Source organism: Chaetodon trifascialis, chromosome 15 (genome assembly GCF_039877785.1).
Source record: "Chaetodon trifascialis isolate fChaTrf1 chromosome 15, fChaTrf1.hap1, whole genome shotgun sequence".
Taxonomy (NCBI): domain Eukaryota; kingdom Metazoa; phylum Chordata; class Actinopteri; order Chaetodontiformes; family Chaetodontidae; genus Chaetodon; species Chaetodon trifascialis.
In genome coordinates, this window is record NC_092070.1 from 14,663,288 (window position 1) to 14,675,593 (window position 12,306).

The following is a 12,306-nucleotide window of genomic DNA, read 5'->3' on the forward strand; positions in this document are numbered from 1 at the left end:
CAATATAATGTTTTATCACCTAATAAATCGGCAGCTGAATGTATGTTACTGTCAAAATGTCTTGTGATCACAACCATTAACTCCACTTCTGTTGCTTGAACCAGCAGTTCAGGGAATTTCCTCCGACTTCATGGGGAAATGAGTTCAGGAATTTCCAAATTGGTCCACATTAAAGAAGAAAGCAAAACATTGTGGCTACTATTCGCACTGGCACCAGCAGGGTTGCTGTTAATATTTCAGTGTGTCATCACAGCTACCACGCAGCGATCTGTAAATCTGAAAACCCTACTTGTCGAATCTTAAGGCAAGCAGCAAGTCCAGAGGTGTGGCCGACAGTCTGAAATGAGGTAACGAACTAACCATCCTGGCATCATGTCTGGGTGACTGTTTGAGCGGACTGGAGGACATGGGTCCTGACGGGGTCTTTTCCTCATACAGCCTTCTCCTGAAAGAGAGAGAAACAGAAAGAAAAGTGTGTGAAGTCAACGTAAAGTGTGCATGTCTCTAGAGTCTGCTCTTGTCCGTCTGCTTGCATATGAATGTGCTTGCGTAGGCAGCCTGACTTGCTATTTACACAGATCAACATCTGGCATTGGTTGCATGGTTTGTGGTCTGCATTTCATCCCATCTGAACAATAAACGGCTCTGCTATACATCAGTTTGTTTCCATGGACAGCCCACAGGGCACCAGTGCATGGCTTGTACAATCCTTTTATAATCATACACCTCAATCATTGTCTCTCATCATGTCCATCATGGTTTAAACAAGCAGCTTAACAGGGAAACTGCTCATATTCATCGGCATACAAACACTTTTCATTCTCACCATGCTCTCTCTCTCTCGCTCTCTCACACACTCCAACTCACTATCTCATTAAACATAGGCACATGAGCCACTAATGGCCCACTAATGCTAATTGAATGACGATGTTAGAGAAGAAAAAAAAATGCTGTCATCTAATAAAGACATCAAATTGCGTTCTAGAGGGCACTGTTTCACACTCTCACACTTGGAGCCTATGGGCGTTCTTTTCCCCCCCGTGTAATTTTTTAAGCACTTCTGGTATTGAGAAATTTGAACCTCATTTGTCACAGGCAGAGTTATCTCATGAAGGAAAGCACTATTGCTGTGAGGTTTCTGGAAAGACCTCTGAATACAGAACAGGAAGGATATCTGTGCAAGTAGATGTGCAATTTCAATCTTTTACCTCAAATCCTCGAACTAAGGGAACACACATACAATACCAAGGCAGTACTTATACTACTATTTATACTATACCAACTCTGCTTGTTGACTGGGTAAATATATATACACTGTAAGTCATACAATTTAGGTATTTGTAGCAATTTCACAGTACTAACTAGAGAATAGAAGGCTAGCTCAATTCTTGCTACGTTGCTGAAATGTCTGCTTCTTTATAGAATTGTAATCTGACTGCTATGTTTAACTCTATGGACAATGACGCTAATATGTTGTCTGAAGAATTACAATATCCATTCTTATAGCAGCACAGAGTTCTTGAGCCTTGTATACTAATATGTAATAATTGCCTTTTGCTGCTGTACATGTACATTTGATGTTATGGATCAAGCATTGTTGATGTCACCTTCAAAGTGCTAATGAACTCGTTTTCACATCAGTTACAATGGGAAGGCAGCAAATCTTGCAACAACTGAAGCACCTCTGTCCTTATACAAATAAAGTTGCAATAACACTGTTAAGGATTTATTATTGTTTCGCTAATTTGTAATTAATTATGATCAAACGCTTCAAATAAACCCCTCCACACTTCAGCTTTCATGCACTTGCTCACTTCCTCTCCCTCGCATACTGGTTTGTCTGTGCATGTGCACACAGACGCACACACCTGCATGCACATGCACTAACACATGCAGCAATGAAACTTGGATAAGGGGGCCAAGCTTTGCAATCTTGGGCCTCTAAGTCAACAGGTGGATGAGGATAATTGAATCAGATGTGTCTGGAGTCTGAGGCCCAGAGATCAAAGCAGTGGCAAGTCAGGCCAGAGCTCTACACACACACACACACACGCGCGCGCATACATGCACGCACGCGCGCATACATGCACGCACGCACGCGCGCGCGCGCGCACACACACACACACACACACACACACACACACACACACACACACACACACACACACACACACACACACACACACACACACACACACAGAAGAAAATGAGAACACCATGTAGAGCCTCAGAAGCTACAGCTTGGCTGATTAAAGCAGCCTGACATCCATACCCTAGTCTGACCTCCAGGTGCAGAGCCACTGGGCCCAGGTCTCAGCCTCAGGCACGCTCAGGAAAGCAGTCTGACCTTGGGACACAAACATCCCTCTGCCCCTGCACACCCTCAACCATAACCCAACATCACATGGAAGCAATATCAGTGGAAACACTCTGGCCTATGTGTGAGCGACGTGATCATCTACGGCTGACCACTGCAGCTATGCAATGTTACTGTTGCACTTACCAAGAAAAAAGGACAGAGAGGGGAAAAGGGGGGTTAAAAGTTTTCATGTGTGGACGAAAAGCACACTGGTGGAGGACAGATGTCAGGGTAAGAGACAATAATGAGGCCTAAAAGAGAGGCAGCCAAAAATGGAGAGCAGAGTCAGTCCAGCTGTGCTGATTACCAAGTTAACATGTCAAAACAACCCACTCCCACCATTTTCTCGTCTCTGTGTCTTTATCACTATCTGTCTCCTTTGAACACAAGGTGGAGAGGACATGAAGGCTAATCACCAAAGCTGTTCTGTATGATCTCTTGACCCTTGCTGACAGCACTCTCTTTCCCACAGCATTTCTCTGCCTTGGACTAGCACTATAGACAAAGCAGTGGCTCCATCTTGTGGCTAATTTAGGAAAAGCACAGCAATAGTGGAACGAATGGTGGAATTTGCTCAGGGCATTTTGGACTAATGAGGTTACATGATGTATATGTTAAACAACACACACACACACACACACACACACACACACACACACACACACACACACACACACACACACAGACAGACAGACACAGACACACAGACACACACAGACAAACAAACACAGACACACAGACAAACAAACACACACATAATACAGCACATCCACTTCTACGTGAAAGAGAAGTAATACCTCAAAATATCAGAAAATCACCCTAACTTTGCCTTTAGATCTTGAAACTTGAATTGGACCCAACAGTTTCACAAGCTAAAAGAAGCCCTGCCCATCACCTGACTAATGGTGAGTGAGACAGAGATCAAACGTTGCCACATCATAGGGTGGGAGTCAGACGAGTTCCTTCCATTTAATCTTATCTAAATGAGAGAGACACATAAAAGGACTCTTGGCCAGGCTAATTTTCTCCATCAGGACGTTAGCCTGTGATCTGAGTGTCTTTCATGGTCTTATCCCAATCAGACACTATAGTACTCAGCACTCTGCTCCCCACAAAACCTCTCTATCCACACCCTCTATAGCAGAGGGGAGGAAGGGCAGCGCCTTACTGACTGTAGCACTGTTTCAAATCACTGTAACATAAGCTATAGCATCTATTATGCAAATGGTCACAACCTTACAAACAGGTCAGCAATGATGTACAATCACACATAGAAAACAGAAAATAAAGTCTATCTGGCAACAACAGCCTAGGCTTAATTAATTGATTGAAACATATATCTGAAAATAAACATCATCAATAAACAAAACAAAAGCATTGCAATATAATTGTGTCCATTAACTCCACACCCAGGGAGCAGGTGATTTCAGCATGCATTTCAAAGATTTGTACAATGTCAGTGCACAAACTCAAAACACAGAAAAATACATTCTGTTACTGGGATACTGGCAAATGCAAGTTAAAGTATGACTAATATTCAAAGACAAGTCCTAATGGTCATTTTGGAAGAACCAAAAATTTTACAACCCCCTGATGGTACAATTCGAATTACATATGGCAGCAGAGGGCTGTTTCTCTTTCTTACACAGTGCCCTGGTGGATATTAAGCTCTCTTTACTACACTTACAGTGCTCTCTTTTTATTATGCTAATGAGCATATCAAGCCACTGGGCTCTGAATTGCCTTTCCTTGTTAATTAGAATGGAAAACCCTGTCTGAGCATTACTAACATCACTTTGTCAAGTCCCCGAACTGCCTGGAGTCAGAGGAAATATCCCTTGGCAAACTAGGATGACTGGTGATTTAGTGAGGCATGTTGAAAGAGTTCACACACGTGCATGTATACCTGTATGTGTATGCACGAGAAGCATCAAGACGTTTTAATCAAGCAGCACATTTCTAAATCCAAAATACATATATTTATGTTTTAGGCATTTAGCTGAGAAAAAGAGGATGAACTGCCAAACATTATTCTCTTCTTCCCTCTCTCCTCTGGGGTTATGCCTCCGGTTCAACAACAGGGAAAGTGTAAAGAGGAGAATAACAGAAAGATGGCTAGAGAATGCGAGAGGTTCCTCGTCCTCTCGTGCTGTTTTGAAGTGCATCTCTTTGAAAAGTCAGAATGGACAGCTCATGCAGACTGATGCAAGGACTTGGCAATGTCTTTGGCTTTTCAGATGGGCTATCAGTCACGAAAGCTGTGTATATCCAGCTTCACAGCTAAGTTCAGTGTTTTCAGTGTGATAAAAGCACATCAAAACAGAATGCTTGGATAAATATCTTATGTGCTACTATGTGTAGCACCTTGTACATCTGACCAAAAGGTTTTTTCGTCAGTTATCAGAGAGGTTAAGTCACCGGCTGGAACAAGGGGAGAGCTCTGTTTTCAATAAACTGTCCGTGTAGGAACATAATACCATACTAGAATGCTTATTTTTGACTTTTGACTGTAAAATGTGAAGCATTTCCAAAGACGGAGGTGCCAGAACCTCTCACTACCATTGTGATGAGCAACTCTTCAAAGGGTTTAAATGAAAGCATAGGAAAGTTACAGTGGCAATGTGCTGTACAGTTTCAGTTCTTCATTTTCATGGTTGGACCAAGTTCCCCACAGGAACACACTATTCTAAAGACATGGAAGATCTGGCTCATAAACCTTCACAAACTCTCAGTCAAACCCCTTCTGCTACTGAAAAAAGCAGAAGTAGCAGTTCCAGTCAGGGTAGTTACATTGAATAACCACCAGATAAAAGTTTCATTCATTTCTAGTCATGTTAGAAATGGTAGTTCACCAAAGCCAGGCAACCTCTGACCCACACCCAACTACGATGAGCCCAACAGAGATGCACCAATCCACTGTTTCCAATCCAATTCCAATACCTGAATCCATCTTTTTTCCATCCATCCATTGTCTATGCCCGTCTATCCCTTTCCGGGGTTGCGGGGGGGGGGGCTGGAGCCTATCCCAGCTGTCAACACACAAGAGGCGGGGTACACCCTAAGCCAGTCGCCAGCCAATCACAGGGCAACATATACAAACAACCATTCACGCTCACACTCACACCTAAGGACAATTTTAGAGTCACCAATTAACCTAATGAGCATGTTCTTGGTCTGTGGGAGGACCCGGGGATCGAACTGGCGACCTCTGGCGACCTTCTTGCTGTGAGGCACGTGCATTTCCTGCTGCGCCACCGTGCTGCCCCTGTATCTTTTTTCTTGTATTGTTATTATTATTATTGCTGTGATTGTTGTTGTTGGTATTCAAAAAGCAAAAACTATACAAAAATGCATAAAATTTAAAGCAATTTATTTGAACTGTAAGTTAAGGAGACTTCACATACAAATAGGTTTAAGAATGCAAACTGCCCTTTTGAAAAACTTTAACAAATCAAGTCAAATCAAGCAAAAAGAAGAGCAAAAAGAGTGCAACGGCACAATGACAACTACTTCATAAGGTTTTCAAAGTGAACATTTGACATAAAAGTGCAAGTACTGTGTTGAGAAATAAATAGCTACACTATCAAAAAACTGTGTCTAAGAAGTTAACTATAAGTGGACTATGGAATCTGGATCGGTAAGTGGATCTGTGACTTTAATCCATCAGATAAGTGAGTTACATCGGTAGCAAGTATCGATAATGGATCCGATCAGTCCCAGCTCCACCCCAGCACAGATTTGACCACATTACTGTGTTGGTCTGAATGGAGTGTAAGTGACACCAAACATGGTGTGACCATTAGAATAAAAAGCCTGTCTGATGTGAGGTCTATATGGAAAGAGTCCTGAGATGACTGAACAATCCGCTGAGCACTAAAAGCAATGGACTCAGGCCAAGAGGGGAAAATTAAGCTACATGAGGCATATAACAAGCAAAGTAAGAATGAAAAAATGCTATGTCCAACAAATAATGTTTTGGTTTTATATTTAGAAAACAGTAACAAAGGTTAATGAGCGTAATAGTACAGGAAATGATACGCGCATTTTATTTCCAGTGGCACATTGGTGATTTCCAATTATCAGACCCATGTACACATCAAGTCATTACACCTTAAAATCTGGCTCCTGGCATTCATACTGTATGTAACATGCACTGCCATGCACCAGCGCATAATAATGATCAAATCTATAACGCTGAGATCCTGATCATGTTACCATATCTAAGTAAGTTGATAGCCAGATGATTGTCATTGCCATGTTTCATTTAGGTAAGGTTATATATATTTCACTGAGGTAACGTACAGTGGAACAGTACCTGTGATGTGCTGTAACAGGTGTGGAACTGGTTCTGTCCTTAAGGTGGCCGACTACCAAGCTGTCATCAGTGTAGGCACCCAGCTCTCCTGTCACCCAGTCAGGCAGACCTGCATTGCTGTGCTCCGCATACCGACCAGTCAGCGGCTCATCAAAGTAGATGGACTAGAAATGAAGGTTCAAAGAAAGGTGATGACAATTAATCTATCAGTATATGCAATCTGTACTGTACTACACATGAAGGTGCAAATGCAGTAAGTGTGTGTTACTACTAATTGACAATACAGGAATATTTCTGATTCAGTGCAATCATTTTTACCATGTAGGTAGGGAGTGTCTTGAGGATGCCAGGCTCTGGTTTGCTGATGAAAGGCAACTTCAGAACCCCCCTTTGGAGCATGTGAAGTAGCAAACGGGCATACATGTTGCGGTTCTCACGACCTATCAGACCTGAACCACATGCGGCCGGGTCACACAGCTTTTTTATCCACATGGCACATTGCTGGCGCTCTGGGTTCAGTGGAAAGGAGAAACGGACAAGGAGAATGATGGTACAAATTATAACATTAATGTATTATCCTGTCAGTTAATTTCTGACAGTTGTCTGATCACATTCATGTGCTTAGTGTGGTATAAGAAAATCACAAAATCGAACCTCACCTGTCTTATTGGAGAGCTTTAGGACATATGGCTTCATGTCCAGTAGAAAATAGTCAAACTCGGTGTCCAGTCTTTCCCAAGAGTCCTCGTGTTTGCTCATGGTGACCTGAAGAGATGAATGAATGGTCAGCTAACATTATTTTTAATGGTTGGTAAGAAGTAAGTTACTCGACTTGCTAGCGTTGCAGCTGTTAGCCGGCTACAATGAGTGCTTATCACGTTAGCTGACCTGTTGACTCAGTTTCAAAACAGAGTGGAGATCCTTGTTATACGAAACAGGCAAGTTAACGCTGTGTCACGTCATGTTAGCATACCATGACAGCTAACTGCCTTGTGACTACAACGAGCAGCGTTCACAAACTAGCTAACGCAGACACCACAAACTGAGACTGTAGCGCAATTAAGGCATTAGCAAATGAGCTAAAGCAGACCAGTAAAACGCTGGCGGGGTGTTGTTGGTTCTTACGGACTTCCGGAAACAGAGCAACAACACGCTGAAAACGGCATATTTTTATGAACATGCAAAATAAGACTAAAACACGACTTACATTTAGCTCTGACTCCGCCGCCCAAAATGGTTCAAAACTTCAGCGTCCTTACGCTACGCCACATCCGCTTTCCGTGGAGACGCAGCGTCTCCTTGTTGCCATAGAAACTACACTTTGCCCCCCACCTTTATTTCCTCCATACTGTATCATATATCGGAGCTATTTTGTTTGCCATTTTTCTAATGAATTATGTTTAATTATGTTATACACTCTACACAATATTGAATTTATTTGTGGTTTTATATCACTGTGTTTTAATTCGCGTTTAAACTAAAAATACAGTTCAACACCCAGCGTCAGCATTAAACGCACACAAATAAATATGAGATAGTTGCCCAAAACGCCTTTATTTTGCGATCTTTCGACCGGACACCTGTTGTGTCGTAGTCTGTCGTCGGCAAAATGGGTTCCCCCATACCTTTCATAAACTGAACCTAAACTTGATCCTAACACCAACCAGTCGGTTTCAGAGATGCTGAACCTGACCTTTAATCAGTTATCCCTGCTACGCCTAAATAGAACATAACCACAACAAGACAACAAGGACAGACTTCGGTATAACATCAGTCTTGGCATGATTGTCAGCTCAGTCAAATCCTGTAATGTAATTTAAGTCCACAAGATAGCGCACGATACCTTCTGTTTGTGGGGCGGCCCGCAACGACTGGATGTACATGTCACTTTGCTATTAAAACTGAAACTGTTAAATTTTTTAATGCATATTAACACCTCACTGATCGTCTGACCCAGTATAAAGAACATTATGGGACGTGCCTATCGTGTGTTTAGTCACCACAAAACCACATCTGATGAACCCTTTTAATTGTGCGCAGAAACTGAAATGAAATATTCCGACAGCACGTGAAGGCAGACCACAGCGACGTCACTTTTGAATGAAAAAGACGCGCTCAGCTGTAGTCTTGCAGAGGGGAGGCGTGCGGTCTGTCAGCAGCGCCCCAGCACCCACAGCACCACTTGTCAAGAGCTGTGAAGAGACCAGGACCTCACAGAAATCGATCGGGACAACACGAAGTTGTGGCTGCGAGCTTTTTTTTGTTTTCCCCATTATGGCTGACCATCTTTTACATTATAACGACTCAGCTGGGGCTGGGAACCGATTCGCACGCAAAGGTGCGTTGAGGCAGAAAAATGTGCACGAAGTGAAAAACCACAAGTTTATTGCGAGGTTTTTCAGGCAGCCGACGTTCTGCAGCCATTGCACAGACTTCATATGGTAAGCCCCTGTTTAAACTAATGCCTGTCACTCTCAAACCCGTTTTGATAGCAGGATGATGTTAGACATGTTAAGTAGCTTTTTTGCAATGCTTTTGCAGTTCAGCAAGTTTAATGTAAATAGCCTAGATTGGATGGAGCTTGTGGGTACTTTGTATCTTAAGTCCATTGTTAACCATTTCCATAGCATTTCTTGGTGCACTTAGACTTTAAGCACTTTAAATGTTGATTTTACTGACAGATAAATCTTCCAAGAAATGTAAATTAGTGACACCAACCTGTTTAATTTTGAAGACATTGTTTGACAGCCTTGTCTAACCTTTTTCTTTTACTGTATAATTGCAGGGGATTTGGAAAACAAGGATTTCAGTGCCAAGGTAAACCACTTGCATGTGTGTGAACTGGTTTTGCATTTGTTTATGGGAGAGTCAGACCAGTCTAGCCTGACAAACATTTGGACTCAGACATCTCCTGGAGAGGTTAAAGATCCATGTATAGCACTGAAACTACATCTGAGTGCCTCTTCTTCACAAAGCAGCTCATTAGCTCCTTCATACACCCAGTCCTTATTTACTTCATTTAAGCATTCACGCATAAGTGGTTTCATAAACAAATACTGTTTAAGGTTGCAGATGTAGTTTTAATGATGGAACTCAAGGCTCACACATGATGCAAAGTTTTATTTTCTTCAGAGGGCACATCATTCTGCACACAAGAAAGCAGCAGTTAGTATATGCATGACCATGCCTTGGAGGTGCTTAAGATTAATTGAAACATTTACCTGCATCTTGGATACGTTAATCTCATCCTCCCACGTGGCTCTGGAAGACAGATGTATTGATTAGCATCATTTCAGTTAAGGACATTGTTCGGTTAAGAATTGACATTTAGAGTAAACATACCATTGAGGGTTCTTAACGCCTTTAGGGGCAGCTGGTAGACGAGGTGCAGGACCCTTAACACCTTTTGAGCTTACAGGCTTCAGAGGGAGAACCTCTGGCGAGTACCTTATGTTGGTGGAGGTATACATGCCTCGCACATAATGGTTTCTGGACTGGGTAATATAGCTTGGAGGTGGTTGGGGAGGAAGGATCGGTTTGCTCACTCTCCGGGTAACCTTAACTATTTGGGTGTTTGGATTCACTGGATTTTTTGGACGCCAAGATATCGCACTACGTGACAGATGGGACGTTTTCCCAAAGTTAAGGTTCATCTTTCCAGGGAAGCCTCCAGTCCCTGATGGGATGGATTTGGGCTTGGCTCCTACATTTGTTGGGTAACTGTGGGATGAGGGTTCCTCATAGCCATAGCTTTGAGAGGGCTCATTTTCAGAGAGATATTGAAAAACCTCCTCATAGACAAGATGGGGGTTGTTACCTCCAGCTGCACTGGCACCAGCATTAAAGCCAGCCACACCATAACCACTGCTAACTGGCTCAGGCTGCCAGTATGCTGAGCCAGGAGACGCCACAGCCTGAGGGGTGAAGGATGGAGCATCGTAGGCAGTGGCACTAGCAGAATGAGTGGAGCCGCCAGCACTTGGAGAGGCAGCATTAAGTGAAGGTGACTGAGGTTGGACGGGGCCTGGCTGAGACTTGGCTGAATTAATCAAAGGAAATACAAGTGCTTCATGAAGGTTTCCCAGCTCCCAGTTTCTTGACACACCGTTAATCAGTTTCTCTACCTTTGGCCCACTAGGGGTGTTGGGCAGGTTTTTTTGCAATGGGACCCAAACCGGCTGTTCAACTATAGGTTTGTTGTAGCTTGTGTAAACAGGGCCAGTTGGTTGGTTATTTGAAGCCTGCCAGTTATCCTGGCCAAAGGTTGGAGAAGTCAACACATCATCTGCATCATCACCGATGTTACGTGAGTCAGATATATATGGATACCCATACCCTGTGAAGACAATAATTCAGATGAAACAACAGAATTTTGTGGCCTAATGGTTGTAATTAGGAAAGTGGTTACCTTTTACAGCTGGTAAACAAGCACTGCCATCAAATAGCAAGAAACAAATCCAGGAAACCCTGCAAAAGACACCAGTAAAAACAAACCTCTGACTAAAGTCTCTGATAAAAGGTAATTGGAACAGTAAAGTGCTCAGAAACTTACTGCAAAAGGAGTCCAAGAGCCATAACTGTTAGCTGAGAAGCACCACCCCGTACTCCTCAGATGCTATGGTTTGAGACAACAACTCACTGGGTTTGACTAGTCTTGAGTATAACCTCTCAGCTCATACATCCCTTTGTGTCTCTTTTATATCAACACTGCAGGTCTTCACAAACATCATTAGCAACAGCTGCTCTCAGCAATTGGAGGCCTAACAGTTCACAGGTGTGGCAGCTGGACAACACCGCCCATTGTTTTCAGTGTCACAAGTCACCCCTTTAAACATGCTCAGTTTGTATTTTTGCTGAAATATTTAGTTTATTTGAAGAACATTGAACATTTTCTTTGAGCATTTTGCACATCTGAACAGTCAGAAGGCTATTGTAGATTTTCACTTAAAGCTTCTGCAGGAGGTCAGGCTGCCACCTGTGTGCCCTGAAATCAACGCCCTGTTGCAAAAGATTTTGCAAGAAACATATCTCTCTGGAGTCTAGAGAGTCTGAAAACGCCGGTTATTTGTCGGCATGTAAACTGGTTCAAACAGCGTTTTAGGTTCTGAAACGTCACAACACGCGACTGAATACTTAACGTCATGTGAGCGACCTATGTTTACACTCGCGCCCATAGGTTTGGCATAGTTATGATGCGCTCAACGGCGTATTTATCCAGGTTCATGTAAACAACATTTTTGAAAACAATGTTGTGTGCACGATGTTATTTCTGAAAACGGAGGGGCCAAAATATCTGTTTTCCAAAATACCCTGCTGTAAACGTAGCGTGATACTGTGGTAGCTTAAGCATAAAAGCATATAAAACAGTAGGAAGAGTTATAATGGGGATTCAAATTCAGGTTAGATCACAGGTGAGATGCTTGTATACAGAATGGAAACAAAAATGCATTGAATAAATGAGGAAATACTATATGAAGAAAAATAAGTATGTAATATGTATAATGCCTAGTTAAAGTGAGATATGCTATGTACTGATTGTGGTGCCTCTCCTGCATTTGCATATGTGCAAGTACATTTCTAGATGCATGGCACAGCAGCAACTGTATTTGCACACGTGTTACAAGACTGCTAC

The 12,306-nt window shown here is 42.6% G+C and overlaps 2 protein-coding genes across 3 annotated transcripts in view; one reads left to right on the plus strand and one right to left on the minus strand.

Moving 5' to 3' along the window:
* cep112 (centrosomal protein 112) overlaps positions 1-7,929 on the minus strand; it is a 94,018-nt gene extending 86,089 nt beyond the window's left edge. The window contains exons 1-5 of the mRNA XM_070980948.1: positions 7,882-7,929; positions 7,334-7,439; positions 6,993-7,183; positions 6,675-6,838; positions 361-445 (exon numbers count right to left, since the gene is read on the minus strand). Coding sequence (XP_070837049.1) covers positions 361-445; positions 6,675-6,838; positions 6,993-7,183; positions 7,334-7,433 — 540 coding nt within the window. The 5' untranslated portion in view covers positions 7,434-7,439; positions 7,882-7,929. The remainder of the gene's footprint in view (positions 1-360; positions 446-6,674; positions 6,839-6,992; positions 7,184-7,333; positions 7,440-7,881) is intronic.
* Positions 7,930-8,751: 822 nt separating this feature from the next.
* prkcab (protein kinase C, alpha, b) overlaps positions 8,752-12,306 on the plus strand; it is a 98,314-nt gene continuing 94,759 nt past the window's right edge. The window contains exons 1-2 of one of the 2 annotated variants that reach the window (XM_070982050.1): positions 8,752-9,115; positions 9,460-9,491. In XM_070982050.1, the coding sequence (XP_070838151.1) occupies positions 8,775-9,115; positions 9,460-9,491 (373 nt within the window). In that variant the 5' untranslated portion in view covers positions 8,752-8,774. The remainder of the gene's footprint in view (positions 9,116-9,459; positions 9,492-12,306) is intronic. The other variant, XM_070982051.1, reaches the window with a different exon arrangement.